The 14776-nt window shown below is 43.6% G+C and overlaps 1 protein-coding gene and 1 long non-coding RNA gene across 3 annotated transcripts in view; both read right to left on the bottom strand.

Annotated features, from left to right (window-relative positions):
* The window catches only part of LOC138153893 (uncharacterized), a 354866-nt gene that overhangs the window by 236194 nt on the left and 103896 nt on the right, over positions 1–14776 (bottom strand). The gene's annotated exons all lie outside the window — the stretch shown is intronic.
* LOC138154486 (transcription factor HES-5-like) lies at positions 2761–4372 on the bottom strand. Its single transcript, XM_069079328.1, has 3 exons — positions 4246–4372; positions 3958–4123; positions 2761–3845 (listed from the first exon to the last, which is right to left on the bottom strand). Exons 1-3 carry the CDS (start codon positions 4297–4299, stop codon positions 3580–3582), a joined length of 486 nt encoding a protein of 161 aa, XP_068935429.1. The 5' UTR covers positions 4300–4372; the 3' UTR covers positions 2761–3579.

Below are 14776 nucleotides of genomic sequence, written 5' to 3'. Positions count from 1 at the left end.
GAAGGAAGGAAGGAAGGAAGGAAGGAAGGAAGGAAGGAAGGAAGGAAAGAAGGAAGGAAGGAAGGAAGGAAGAAAGGAAGGAAGGAAGGGAGGGAGGGAGGGAGGAAGGAAGGAAGGAAAGAGAAAAGGAGAGAAGGAGGAAGGAAGGCAGGAAGGAAAGAAGGAAGGAAGGAAGGAAGGAAGGAAGGAAGGAAGGAAGGAAGGAAGGAAGGATGGAAGGAAGGGAGGGAGGGAAGGGAGAGAGGGAGGAAGAAAGGCAGGAAGGAATGGAGGAAGGCAGGGAGGGAGTAAAGGAGAGGGAGCAAAGGAGGCAGGAAGAAAGATAGAGGAGGGAGGGGGCAAAGGAAAGAGGAAAGAAAGGAGAGAGGGAGGCAGGCAGGAAAGAAAGAGGCCATCAAATCCAACTTCCCTCACTTTACAGATGAGTAAATTAAGGCATGGAAAGGTTAATCAACTTAGGCAAAGTCACACAAGGTAGTAATTGTCAGAGGTACTGAATTGAACACAGACATCTGATTCCATATGCAATACTCTTTCCTCTGAATTACACTTTAAATAGAAAATCTGCCTTTTCTACTCAAGAGACAGTTTTGAGTACAAACCTTTTCTGGACACAAAATGGGTAAGCCACTGTTTCTGCTTCCCAGACTCATAGATTCCCAAGAGAGCATTACAGAAAGGGAGGTTAGACATCTTACTCTGATGCAGGGAATCTTAACCTGGTGTCTGTGAACTTGTTTTTAAAAAATATTTTGATAATTTTAATTTGATGCCCAAAGGGCTATAAAACTGTATGTACCCTTTGACCCAGTAATACCACTTCTAGGGCTGTATCACAAAAAGATCATAAAAATGGTAAGAGGACCCACATGTACAAAAGTATTTATAGCAGCTCTTTGTTTGGTGGCCAAGAATTGGAAGTTGAGGGGACACCCATCAATTAGGGAATGGTTGAACAAGTTGTGGTATATGAATGCTATTGTGCTATAAGAAATGAGCAGGCAGATTTCAGAAAAACCTGGAAAGACTTAATGTGAACTAATGCAGAATAAAATGAGAACATTGTACACAGTAGCAGCAACATTGTGCAATGACTAACTTTCATAGACTTGGCCCTTCTCAGCAATGCAAGGATCTAAGACAACTCCAAAAGACTCATGATGGAAAATGCTATCTACATCCAGAGAAAGAACTGCTGAGTCTGAATGAAGATCAAAGCATATTATTTGCTCTCGTTTTGTTTTATTTTGTTTTTTTCTTTCTCCTGGTTCCTCCCATTTGTTCTAACACTTCTTTACAACATGGATAATGTGAAAATGTTTAATATGAATGTATATATGGAGCTTACATCAGTTTGCATACTGTGTTGGGGAGGGAGGTGGGGGGAGAAAATTGAAAACTCAAAAGCGTATGGAAGTGAATGTTGAAAACTAAAAATACATTAATTTAAACAAATTTAAAAACCCAAAGAAAATTGTAGTTCCATATTATAGGTTTCCTTTGTAATCCACTACATTTTATGCATTTAAAAACATTCCCAGAAAAGGTCTGTAGCCTTTAATAGTTGTCAAAGGGTCTAGAACACAGAAAAGATTAAGAACCTCTGCTTTAGTTCAACCACCCCATTTTACAAATGGGTAAACTAAAACTTAGGATAAGAAAATGATTTGTAACTCAAAAAAAAAAAAATCACAAAATGTAGGTGAGCTTAGGGAGGCTAGGTGGTGCAGGGAATAGAGCACTGATCCTGGAGTCAGGAGGACCTGAGTTCAAATCCAGCCTCAGACACTTAACACTAGCCGTGTGACCTTGAGCAAGTCACTGAACCCCAATTGCCCTGCCTCCCCCCTCCAAAAAGTAAAAAACAAAAACAAATTTAGATGAACTGTTTTTAGCCATTATTATCATCAGTAATGAAGATTATAGATGCCACTATGTAACAGAGAGCCAGGCTCAGAATTCAGAAAGATTTGACACTTACTGGCTGCCTGGCCCTAGTCACAAACAATTTAACCTCTTAATGCCAAACTCTAAATGACTGCAGAGTAGGTGCCGACCTGTATTGATTGGTTCCCTCACTGGGAATTCCTTACATCAATGAAATCAGTCCCAGCTATAGAAAAAAAAAAAATAACAAAAGGCCAATGTAGTGTATTAGCTAAGTCCCAGGCTGGAAGTCAACTCAATAATGAGCACTTATTAAGCTCCTACTCTGAGCAGTAGGACAGCTTGCTGTGCTAAACCCCAGGGGATATGAAGGGTCACAAGAAAAGCTCATTTCAACTCCTGTCTCTGATTCTTCAGGAATCTACTCAAAGCCCTCTGCAAATTTTAAGGCACTCATATAAATTTCTGCTCCCATATTATAAAGATTTAAGAGAGCTTGTAGGCTGCTTCCTTCCCCACAGCTCTGGGGAGCTAGGTCTTCTCAGGCTCAACCTGGTGCTCTGGAGGTCTGATGTGTTCTCCCACTGAAGGTCAGCATTCAGGTTTGGGGCTGACCCGGCTGGTTTCTGCCTGCATCCTGCTCCACACTTGATGCAGAAAGGTTTCTGATAAGTCTATTAACTTCCCTGTTCCCTCCCACAAAAGAAGCAGCAGTGGGTTGATTTTGTTTCTCCCCTCCCCCCTTTCCTTGCTAATGTTCCCCCCACCCCTACTCTGAAATCAGAGGGCCCCCCAGGTGGTTTGGGTTTCAGAGACCAAGGACTGCTCTCTCCCAGTCTTCCCACCAGAGAAACCAGTAAATCAATGAACAAATTGATCATAAAGATTTATTTGCATTTCCAGCATGCAGACCATTTCTACATGCTGTCCAATGACAGATTACAAATTCCATGCCCTCCAAGTCAGGCAACAAACAGCAGGATCCCCTTAGTAGCATAAGGTTTCCCTTCCCCTTCCCCTAATTGCCCCCCCACCCTCAAAAACATACAAAGCACCGACCCTGAAATATGATTTGTACAGTGGCCTTTCCTGGAAAGGCTTCCAATAAATACATCCATCACAAAAAACAACGCTAGTTGTTACTTTCTTTCCTATGAGGATATGCACTGGGTATTGCCTTTACAAAAGGCATCGACACTGGTCCATCTGCCCCACAGCACTGCTCACTCTACTTGAAATTGGCAGATGCCCTGAAGGATGCCCTCTACAATGGGTCCTGTGGGGGGACAGTATACCCCCACCTGCGAGATGAATTCTAGGACCCCCTCTGGTGCCACAATGTGGACAAATCTGCTGAAGTTACTGGGGTACAGACCAACACATTACAACCTTAATCAGGTTAGATAACATTAAGGCCTCTTCGTGGAAGATTGGCCAGTTATATCATCCCTCAAGGAACATTACTTTACATTCTTTTAGAATGGCCCTCTCTCTGGCCCAATAGGCTGGGCAAGGAGAATCAATACCCTTCAGTGAGAAGGGAGAGAAAAAAAATGCAGCACTTGGTGCTCAGTAAAGGGAGAAAGAAAGCATTTTGCTCTACATTCTAGAGGAGCAGGGACTTGGAGAGCAAGTCTGAATTTTCCTCTGGATCAAATAAGCATGGGTCCCCACCATTTAGTCCTTCGGCTCCTACCAGGGCCGCCAGAGGCTAGTGCCAGAAGGGGACTGTCCAGGTCCCGGCTTGGAGGCAGCAGGGGACAAGGGAGAAGAGGAAGGCGGCTTTAAGTCTTGAATGGCGGCCAGAGATGCCTGCGGTCTCTGGAAGTGATAAAGCAGCTTCATCTGGGTGTCTGTGTTAGCCGAGTGCAAGGTCAGGAACTGGACCGCTTCTTTGAGGCACCAAGAGTAGCCTTCACTGTAGTCCTGTTGCAAGTTTTTGGGGCAGGATGCAAAAGCTGTAGGGGAAAAAGATGGGCTTTGATTAGAAGTATAGACAGCCCACAAGGGAATCACAAACTCGTGTGCATAGATTAGAGGTTTGGGAATCAGCTCACAGCAAGAACTCACCTTTACTGTGCTTCAGGTAGCTGACGGTCATCTCCAGGATGTCAGCTTTCTCCAGCTTCGAGTTAGGTTGATGTCTCTGGAACTCCTTCTCCAGTAACAGTTTCAGCTGCTCGATGCTGCTGTTGATGCGGTCCCGGCGCATTTTTTCCACAACCGGCTTTCTTAGCTGTTAAGAGAGAGAGGAAAAAGAAACTTGAGTGAAACCATTCTCACCCAACAATATGGAAAATGAAACACTCTTTTCCCTAAAACTGAGACGGGGCAGTCACTGCAGGTGGGAATACTTACTCGGTTTTTCTCTTTGGGAGTGAGAATATCCATGGAAATAGCGTTGGGGGCCATGGCTTGAGGAAGGATGTTGGGGAATAGTGGCAGCTTTAAGGTTCAGTTGTAAGCTTAGGCTCCTATGGGATGCAGACTCTGAGCAAGTGTCCTCTATTTATACCCCTGAGTGCTGCATACAAATGCATGGGGCCAGAGATCTTCCGAGTTTCCCACACTCCCTGGCCAATCCATGCCTTTAGAAGGACAAAGGAGAGAGCATGGTAAATTGGTTGTGAATTGCCTGGGGAGTAATGACTGCTCCCAGAGGAGCAGGTGGACTGGGGAGGCCACTGGACAATAGAACTCAGCTTTGGCGGGATGGGCAGGGACTGTGGGAAAGCGTGGGCCATCATTTTAATTACTGCCGGGCCCCTAGTTGGAAGCTGAACATCTCAATATGTCGCCTTTTCCCAGGCCTGGGGAAGCTACAGAGGAGGTTGAAGGGAGGGGAGATGGGGGGTGGGGGGTGGCAGGAAGGAGTAGCTTCCCCCTCCCCTCTTCCCTCCTCAATTCCCTAGCCACCCACTTACTTAAAAAAAAAAAAAGCCAAGTGTGTGTGGAGGGAAGGAGGGTTAAGCAGCTAATGCAGCCCATCTTTCATTTGGACATGAAACACTCTTTGACATTAACCCAGGAATCCTGAATAGATGGATTGTCAGCACTATCTCTGGGTTTCCCTTCTCTGATTACTTGGGATGAGGGCAGCCGTGAGACTGGGATGAGGTAGGAAAAGGTTGCTTCATTTTCAGAGCTTATCTGGGACTTGCTGACATTGGTCCTATTTTTATAAGATTATATGATTTGAGAACTGGAAGGAACCCTAGAGGTTGGCCTAGCACCCCTTCATTTCACAGAAGAGGAAACTGAGGCCCAAAAAGAAGTGACCTGTCTAAGATCACACAGGTGGCAGAGCTTTGATTCAATTCCAGGTTCAAGGTTTCTTTCTACCATACCAAGTGACGGAATAGGGAACATGCCTCCTATGGATTTCTTCTCAAGATAATGTTTTTTTTTTAACTTTTTTTTTGGAGGCCATCAGGGTTAAGTGATCTGCCCAGGGTCACACAGCTAGTAAATATCTGAACAAGGATTTGAACTCAGGTCCTCCTGACTCCAGGGCCAGTGCTCTATTCACTATTCTACTTAGGGGCTCCTAGGATAATGTTTTAAAATAATTGAAAGTAATGTCCAGTTGTAGTTAGAGGTTAGTGAAAATATAGATGTATTTTTTCCTCCATCCAAGTTCACAGATCTGCTGAAATTAATCCTTAATTAAGAACCTCCCCCTACCTTTTAAAGAAGAGTTTCCATAGTGATTCATAAGTCATCCAGTCCCTCCTCAAATGCCCTCTGCTATCCTTTCCCTACACCACAGAATGGGCCTCCTCTGATTTTGAGAAGGTTCTGGTCTGTGGGACTCTTCTACTGTTTCCCACTCTCTGGCCCACTCTGGATTTCAGTAGTCCCCTATAAACTCCACTTTCTGCTGCTCAACTTTGTGAATAATATTTCTGTGGCTCCCTAGAATAAAATACATTGTACTTCTATTTGGTATCCAAAACCCTTTACCATCTGGTAGCGGACAATCCTTCTAGGAAATTAAATATTATTCTACCCCATGTATACATGTTCCAGCCAAAAGGATATATTTGCTGTCCTTCCACCTATCCTAATATGACATACCATTTCCCACCTCTGGGCCTTTGCACAAGCTGTTCCCTACACCTGGAATTTCAGTCATTTTTCCCAGTCCTCTATGACTCTTCCTCTTTGTGACCCTGATGGGGGTTGGGATGCCAATAGGTTCAGCAGGAACCCTGATCTCATTCAAGACCAGGAAACCTGCAAGGGCTTCTGGGAAGAATTCAGCTCAGCCTTGCTTGGAGTTAGAGTTGTAGAAGTTTATTGTTACACTTCGACGAGAAGCGGGCAAGAGTCCTTTAGGGGACCTGCAAGTGAGAGGGGTATATGCTTTTACCTTTAAAGGGTAGGGCTGCCATTGTCAGGGCTGACCAGTGCATAGACAAAGGTCAGAGCTGACCTAGAGGATGTGAATAGATAGTTTAGATAAGATTTGGGCCAGGTCGTTAAGGAGACAAAAGGCAAGGACAAAGGAGGGTGTGGGCCAGGCCCCGAAGAAATGAAGTGATTAAGTAAGAACAAAGGGGTCACAGGGTGTTGCCTAGGTGGAGTGTGGGATAGGGAGAAGGGGCAGATCTCAAGGGTGGGAAAGGACAAATTGCCGTTACAACTGAACAGACTGGTTTTACGAGTTGGTTTCACAAATTGATCTAGACCCCAGGTACCCCATCCACCCCATTTGGGTTTTCTTAGCAAAGATCCCTGAGTGGTTGGCCATTTCCTTCTCCAACTCATATTACAGAGGAGGAAACTGAAGCAAATAGGATGAAATGACTTGCCCATGGTCATACAGCTAGTTTCCAAGGTCAAACCTGATCTCATAAAGATGAATCTTCCTGACTCCATTAAGCCACACCTGGAATGCTCTTCCTATTCATCTCTTCCTCTTGGAATCCCTTGAATTTGGAGATTAAAGATTTGGTTCAAGTACCATCCTTAATGGGAGGGCTTTCTTGATTGCCCCAGATATTAGTAATAGATGAATCCTTTTGCTTTGAATTTGTTTTCTACATATTATATACCTATTGTTCTTCCATCCCCAGTTGAATAGAGGCTTTGTGGGGGTAGGGACTTTTGTCTTGGTCAGTACCTAGGACAATGCCTGGCACACATTAGGTGCTTTATAAATGTTCCCCAAATTGGATTAGTCCCAACAAATCTTCCCTCTCTTGGCTATCTCCACTTTCTCAGGAAAGTTCTAATAGGCCAGTTGTGACTAAGTCTAAAAGATAGACTCAGTACTTTGCTCCTGGTTCTCTTTCTTTTCACCCATTTACTCCCTCTGGGAGAGAGGGATAGAATTTCAGCTCCTGCCTGATCTGGGTAGAGAACCAAGAGGAGCCCCTGGAAACCTCCAGGTGCTTAGCTGGCCTCTGTGTTTCCTTTTTAGAGTAAGGGTTACCTGTTTCTCCTTTTACCAAGGAGTTCACACACCAGCTGGTTCAGTCACTGGTCATTTCTTCTGTCCTAGGTGAAACACAGGCCCAAAGAAGGTCAGAGCAAGGGTAGCTTCAAGCCTTATCTGGAACAGTTAAATTCAATGGGAGATAAAAAGGGAGGAGGGTATTCCTAAACCAGAGACTGACCTCAAACCTCAGCCAGGGATTGATCACAACTGTGATCACAAAGCGACTCCCTCCTCCTGGCTACTGCCTGACCCCTAACCCTGGCTGCAGATTGACAGCTCCCCTAGCCCCCAACATGTAATTGCAGGTTCAAACTGACCCCCTAATGGTGGCTCACAGAATAAGTCTTGATCCTATCCTGTAAGTCAATTCTCCCCACCTGGGATGTCGATGTGAAGCCACTACCAGGGGTGGGGAACCTGCAGCCTCTAGGCCACTTGTGACCTTCTGGGTCTTCAGGGGAGTCCAAATTTTACAGAACAAATCCTTTTATGAAGGGGATTTGTTCTGTGAAGTTTGGATTCAAAGGGCTGATAAAGCATGACTTACTCTGACCCATTCTCACTGCTGGGGGAAAAAACCTAACCCATAACCCAACTCTGGTGGACTCTCTGACTGACTCTGATGGAGAATCAGGAAGAGTGCTGAATAGGCATCACAGAATTTAAGAGTTTCAAGGGACATCAGTGGCCATCACATCCAATCTCGTATCTAAAAGGAATCTCCACTATATCATACCCAACAAATGGCAGCCCAGCTTGGGCTCAAAAACTTTCAAGGAAGGGGAAGTCACTGATTTTTGCTCCTGGTAGAAAGGAATCTGGGCACACTAGATAAGGATAAAGGAATCTGGGCCTGGAGTCAGGAGGACCTACGTTTCAATCTGGCCTTAGATATTTATTAGCTGTGTGACTCTGGGCAAATCACTTCACCCTGTTTGCCTCAGTTTCCTGGGCTGGAAAAGGAAATGGCAAACTACTTTAGTATATTTGCCAAAAATACCCCACCCAAATTGTGTCTTAAAGAGCCAGATAGAACTGAAAAGACTTACAACTCTCCATTGGAATGTAAATTCCTTGAGGGCAGGGAGGGTTTTGCTTAATAAATGTTTGTTAATTGATTGAGTGGTCCTTCCTGCCGTAGACCTGAGTCCCTCAGGCTTTAGAGGTTAAAGGCTGGAGAAGGCCAGAAGGGATTCCTAGGACAGATGGCTGGAATACAGAAGGGTGCTACCTAGAAAATTAAAATTTATATTAAAATTGGTGCCATATCCTTGCCCTGAGGTGGGGAGGGTGATAGATGAGATCCAATACTGTGCCTTTTCAAAGTTGATGAAAGATTAAAAACCAAAGGCAGATTTTGTGAGCATAGAAGGATCTTAGACCCAGAGCCAGAAAGGACTTCTGAGGCACTTGAGTCCAACCCCTTTATTTTACAAAGATGGAAACTGAGGCCTGGAAGAGAATTTCAACTTGACCAAGGTCACACAGACAGTTTGTTCAAACCCTGGTCTTTCCAGGCTAAATCTTGTGCTCCTGGATCCTAGTGGATAACAGGATTTTTAAATTTTTGAGTTGAAAAGGCCATCAGAGATCATCTGAGCAGATTAAAAACTGAGGCTCAGAAAGGACAAATGGTTTGCCCAGGATCACACTGGTAATAGATGGCAGTTGGCATTCCCACCTCGAACCCTTAACTCAATTCTCTTACTATACTATACTATATTTATTATATTAAAGATAAAATTATCATATATTATTTGTACATATTAGATGATGTAATTCTATACTATATTGTATTTATTATATTAGAGATAAAATTTATTATATATGTAATTTGTGTGGATTATATATGATATAATACTATACCATATCTTCCATTTTGGGGGTATTCTTTGTGGTGGAAGAAACAGTGTTGATCTGTTAATGAGTTTAGAAAGTGGGCTGTCCACCCACATCCACACTCCATCTTTTGTCCCTGGGTTTCTGATAAGCCTGGGTCCTCTCTCAAACCTCACCAAGGAAGACCAAAGTGAATGCAAGGAGGAGAGTAGCTACATGAGACTATGTGACTTTTAAGAGTCTTGGGAGGCACTAGAGCATTAGATTTAATTTTTTTAATTTAAAATTATTTTTAAATCTTTATTCTTTCCTCCCCCCCCCCCCCCCCCCCCATTAGGAGCACCGGTGTTCAAATGTTTTGGGTCCTTTGTTATCTTCTCTACAAAATTCCGGGGTAAGTAAGAGTTGGTTTGGTTATTGCTTTCCTTCTAACTCTAAGGCTAAATTTCTCTCACCCTGGGGCAAAACACCAAAGGCTTCATCATTATGGTTCTATTCATTTCCATAGGCTCATGAAAAGCCTTAGAAATCGTCTAATCCACCCCCCTCATTTTACTGAAGAGGAAACTAAGGCAACAGACTAACCCAAGGTCACAGGGTGTAGGCTGTCCCTGCCCTTAGCTCCCTTAGGGTTGGGCTAAATGATCTCTAAGATCTTCCCCTTGGATGACCTTCCGCCATTTTGGGGGAGGCTTTGTTCCTTCATCACCCCCAGGTCCTGCGTCCCAGGTAGAGCCTTTGGTGAGTCCCAACCCATTGTCGTGTAATCGAATAAAAAATTGGTTGAGCAGCCAGGAATCTATTATTAAGGCTGGCCACATCACTCGGTTTGTTTTTTAAAATTTCTCTAGCCTTTTAAAGTTTATATGGTCCTCTGGATCAGGAAAGGGGCAGACCTGGGATTTCATTGGTATAAGGAACTCCAGGGTGAGCGTGCGCCTTCCATCCATGCAGGTTTTTACTGGTTTCAAAGCATTGTCTCAGGGCTGGCTCCTTCAGATATACCCAGCCAGACTAGGCATGCCTCTTCCTGGCTCCAAGGCCAAGTCTCCATCCAAAATGCCAACTTGCCTCTGACTGTCGAGAGTTTCTATTGCTGTTATTATTATAAACTCAAAAGGGATTCTCTGATTATCCAGAAACCTCAGTTAGCCAGAAAATACTTGCAGAGGATGGGGGTGGGGATTCAGCCAGGTGGCACTATAGTGCATAGAGCACTGAAATCAGGAAGACTCTTTTTCATGAGTTCTAATCTGGCCTCGGACACTTCATAGTTGTGAGACCCTGGGCAAGTCACCTTACCCTGTTTGCCTCAGTTTCCTCATCTGTAGAATGAGCCGGAGGACGAAATGGGAAACCCCTCCAGAGTCTTTGCCAGGAAAACCCCAAACTGGGTCACAGAGAGTCAGACCTGACTGAACAACAACTTGGAAAGGGGGAAGAACAAGCGTTTATATAACACCTACTATGCTTTCCAAATATTATCTCATTTATCCTCCACAACAACCCCAGGAGGTTGGTGCTTTCATTATTTCCATTTTACAGTTGAGGAAAATGAGGCAAACAGAAGCTAAATGTATCCAGTGTGCCCACGATCACACAGCTCGTCATGGCTGAGGATGGATTTGAACTCAGCTCTTCTGACTCTGGGTTCAACATTCTATCCTAGTAGATAGTGCTCCCTGGATGCCTCTGGAAAACCTCAAAGGACAAGTGAAGATATGTTTTTGTTGTTATTTGTTCAGGGTTAAGTGACTTGCCTAGGGTCACACAGCTAGTAAGTGTGGAGTATCAGAATTCATATTTGAACTCAAGTCCTTCAGTCTCCAGGGCTGGTGCTCTATCCACTACATCTCCTAGCTGCCTCTGAAATATATTGTTAATAATAATAATCATATTATAGATTTAGTAACTGAGGACTGGAAAAATGTGCAACTCAGAGTCATACAGCTAGTTAAGTAGCTGAGGCAGGATTTGAACCCAGGTTTTCTACCATGTATGTCAGGGGCTCTGAACCTGAGGTCTATGAACTCATTTTACATACATACATACATGCATATAATCTATCCCTATATTGATAACTATATTTCATTGGAATTAATTTCCTTTTTAATTCTTTCAATTTGTTTCTGTATTTAAAAACATGATTCTGTGAAAGAGTCCATAGGCTTCACCAGACTGCCTGAGGCATCAGTGATACACAAAAGGTTAAAAATTTAACCTTGGGGCTGCTAGTTGGCCCTGGAGTCATGACCTCAGACACTTGACACACTTACTATCTGTGTGACCTTGGGCAAGTCACTTAACCCCAGTTGCCTTGCCTTCCCCCCTCCAAAATAAAAAAATTTAACCTTAAATTTGTGCTTTATCCACTATATGTCTGGCTCTCATTAGTGATAACCCAAATTTACATAATGATTTGAAATTTAAAAAGCACTTATCCTATGAGGTAGATTTCCCAGCTTTATGAATCCCATTTTGAAGATGAGAAAACTGAGGGAGAAAAGTCAAATGAGTTGCTTAAAGCATACACAACTATTGTGTATCTGAGCCAGGGTCCTAGGGCAGCCCTCCCACCTTGGAGCCTCCCTCTTACCCTTTCTGCTCTACCACATTTTGTATCTTAATAATATGAATTTAAATATGAATGGATCAGATTTTCAGAGCACTTTAAAATGTGCCAGCTTTCTGGCTAATTGAATAGTCTGGCTTAGCTCTATGACTTGGTACATTAGCTAACGTGCTAGCAATGGTATAGGAGAAAATGAAATCTGGAGATAGGAAAGATCTGACTTTGAAACTTTTCTTTGACACAGATTAGCTGTGTGACCATGGACAAGTCATTTGCAGAATTCCAGAATTTTTTTTTAAAGCAATTGAGGTTAAGTAACTTGCTCAAGGTTACACAGCCAATTATTTTGTGTGGGTGTTAAGTATCCAATGCCAGAACCGATCCCGGTCCCGACTCTGGGATCGGTGTTCTTATTCACTGAGTCACCTGGCTGCCCCAGAATTCCATAATTTTTGAAGTTGGATGGGACCTTAGGGACTATCTCTGTCCAATGACCTTCCAACCTCTCCTAAGAAAGAACTCATTCCACTTTTGGCCAGTGCTAATCATTAGAAAGGTCTTCCTGATATCAAACCTCAGTTTCCCTTTTTGCCACTTCTGCTCACTGCCCCTGATTCTGTTCTCTGAGGCTTAGCAAAAGCAGACTAATCTCTTTTTCACATAAGAGCCCTTCAGGGCTTGGAATATTACTATCACATCCTATTCAAGTCTTTACTCCCCAGTTTCTTCAGCTGATCAGATTTCCCTACTCAGCATCAGTCTTCTCGTCTGTAAAATGTATCAATTATGTTTACAATTCACAGGGTTGATTCAAATGAGAGAAAGCAAGCAAAACGCATTGCAAGTCTTGAATCTCTGAAAAGTCAGTTATAACAATCTTTTCTTTTTAAATGGATGAATGACCAATAGCTTCTCAGAGTTAAGCAATGAATGGAGTTAGCTAATCCTGACTCCACAGAGCTGAGAGTTAAATTTTCAGCCACCTAGGAAATAAGCACCCAGTATTGCTTTCTTGATTGTCTAAACTTAAGAAAGTGAGGAAGAAAATGTGGATAATTGAGATAACTTTTCGAAGTGTGTACTGCTTTTTGGAGAGTCACACAGCGCTGCTTCCTGGGGACTGAGCTCCTGGGGTCAGCACCGTTTCAGCCTCGGGTCCCTCTATGTCTCCTGCCACAGCTCTGGGAATGAGAATGGATGTTGACAGTTACAGCCTTGGTACAAAGCCCGGCATGAGCCTAGCTGTCTTTCTGAATTAGCAAAGAGAGATTAAGGCAAACAGAAGCATAATTTCCATGGTAATTCTACCAGCAAAGCCCTCCTCTGATGATATTTCAACATGGTGTGGGTACTGAAAGGCTGTGCCAGGGACAACAAGACATCCAGTTCTGTTCTGGCAAGTCTTGGGATTATAAAACCACATAGCTGTAGAACTGGAAAGAATATTGGAGGCCATCTGCTCTAACTTTCTCTCATTTTACAGATAGAGAAACTGAGACCCAGGGAGGGGAAGTAACCTGTCCCAAGTCACATAGAGGAGTAGAGATCTAGGCTTGAGAAATACCTCAGAGGTCATGGAATCCACCCCATACCCCCTCATTTTACTGAGGAGGAAAAGAGAGGCACACCCAAAGGGCCAATGACTTGCCCAAGGTCACAAGGCAGTGCTAAATGCTTTACAAATATTAATTCATTTGATTCTCCCCCAAACCCTTCAAAGCAAGTGCTGTTATGATTCCTATTTCACAGTTGAGAAAACTGAGAAAGACAGAAGTTACCTGACTAGCCCTGGTCACCCAGCTAGTAAGTGTCCAAGGCTGGATCTGAACTCAGGTCTTCCTGATGCCGGCTCCAATGCTCCATGTATCATGGCACCAACTAGCTGCCTTAAATGGTACAATGGTACTGTCACAGGTGTTTGGTGCATAGGGCCTTGGATTTGGAGTTAGGAAGATCTACATTCAAATCCTTCTATTACTAACTGTGTGACCCTGAGGCAGTTAACTTCTCTGAGTCAGTTTCTCCCTCTATAAAGTGAGGGTATTGAATTAGGTGAGGCTTCTAGCTTTAAATATATAGTCAAATGAGATGGTGGATGGGGAAATATTTTGGAAAGCTTTGGGCGCGCATGCCCAAAGTGTAATACAGTGTAATGTAAGTATGTGTGTGTATTGGTTATTTATTTCCATTCAGGCCACCTGTGCACATTTATCATTTCCTAAAAATCTAGTTATTTAGCTAACTAGAATTGAATGGGAGTATATCTCTGGAGAGAGAAGGAACCTAGTAGGTCACCTAGTCCCAATTCCCTCATTTTACACATAGGGAAACTGAGAACCAGGGAGACAGTGTGATTTGGGCAAAGTCCCGCATAGGATTTTATGCTCAGAACTGGGAGGAACTTTAAAGGTCATCTGATCCAAACCCTTTCTTTTACAAAGAAGGAAACTGAAGGGAAGTGCCTCCCTCAAAGTTACGCAGAGCATAGAGGCAGAACTGGAAGGAACCTCAGAAGCCATGGAACCCAACCCCCTGAATTTATGGATGAGAAGGGAAGTGACTTGTTTGAGGGAACACAAGTGGTGTGCTGCAGTGGGTAAGGCATTGGGGGAAGGAAAAGAGGAATGAAGGAAGAAAAGAAGGAAGGGAGGAAGAAAAGAATGAAGGAAGTAAAGAGAAAGAAAAGAGGAGACAAAGGAAGAAGGAAGGCAGGAAGGAAAGAATGAAGGAAGGGAAGGAGGGAAGGAGGAAGGGAAGGAAAGAGGAAGAAAAGAATGAAGGAAGGAAAGAAGGAAGGAAGGAGAAAGGAAAGAGGAGAGACAGGAAGAAGGAAGGAATAGAGGGAAGAAGGAAGGAAGGGAAGGGAAAAAGGGAAGAAGGAAGGGAAGAATGGAAGGAAGGAGGAAGAAAAGGAAGGAAGGAAAGGAGGAAGGAAGGAGAAAGGAAAGAGGAGAAAAGGAAGAAGGAAGGAAGAGAGGGAGGAAGGAAAGAAGGAAGGAAGGGAAAGGAAAGAGGGAAGAAGGAAGTAAGGGAAA

This window comes from Petaurus breviceps, unplaced genomic scaffold (genome assembly GCF_028583685.1).
Source record: "Petaurus breviceps papuanus isolate PSGF00001 unplaced genomic scaffold, PetGlider_PUasm1.0 91041, whole genome shotgun sequence".
NCBI lineage: Eukaryota > Metazoa > Chordata > Mammalia > Diprotodontia > Petauridae > Petaurus > Petaurus breviceps.
Note: the sequence above shows the minus strand (reverse complement) of the source record. Positions and strands in the feature narration are given on the sequence as shown.

Bases quoted from the DNA above. Each gene is read 5' to 3' on its own strand.
- LOC138154486 (XM_069079328.1), bottom strand. From the start codon at position 4,299: ATGGCCCCCAACGCTATTTCCATGGATATTCTCACTCCCAAAGAGAAA. The intron at 4,124-4,245 runs GTAAGTATTCCC...CTCTCTTAACAG, and splicing joins CTCCCAAAGAGAAAAACCGA to CTAAGAAAGCCGGTTGTGGA. The intron at 3,846-3,957 runs GTGAGTTCTTGC...TTTCCCCTACAG, and splicing joins CTACCTGAAGCACAGTAAAG to CTTTTGCATCCTGCCCCAAA.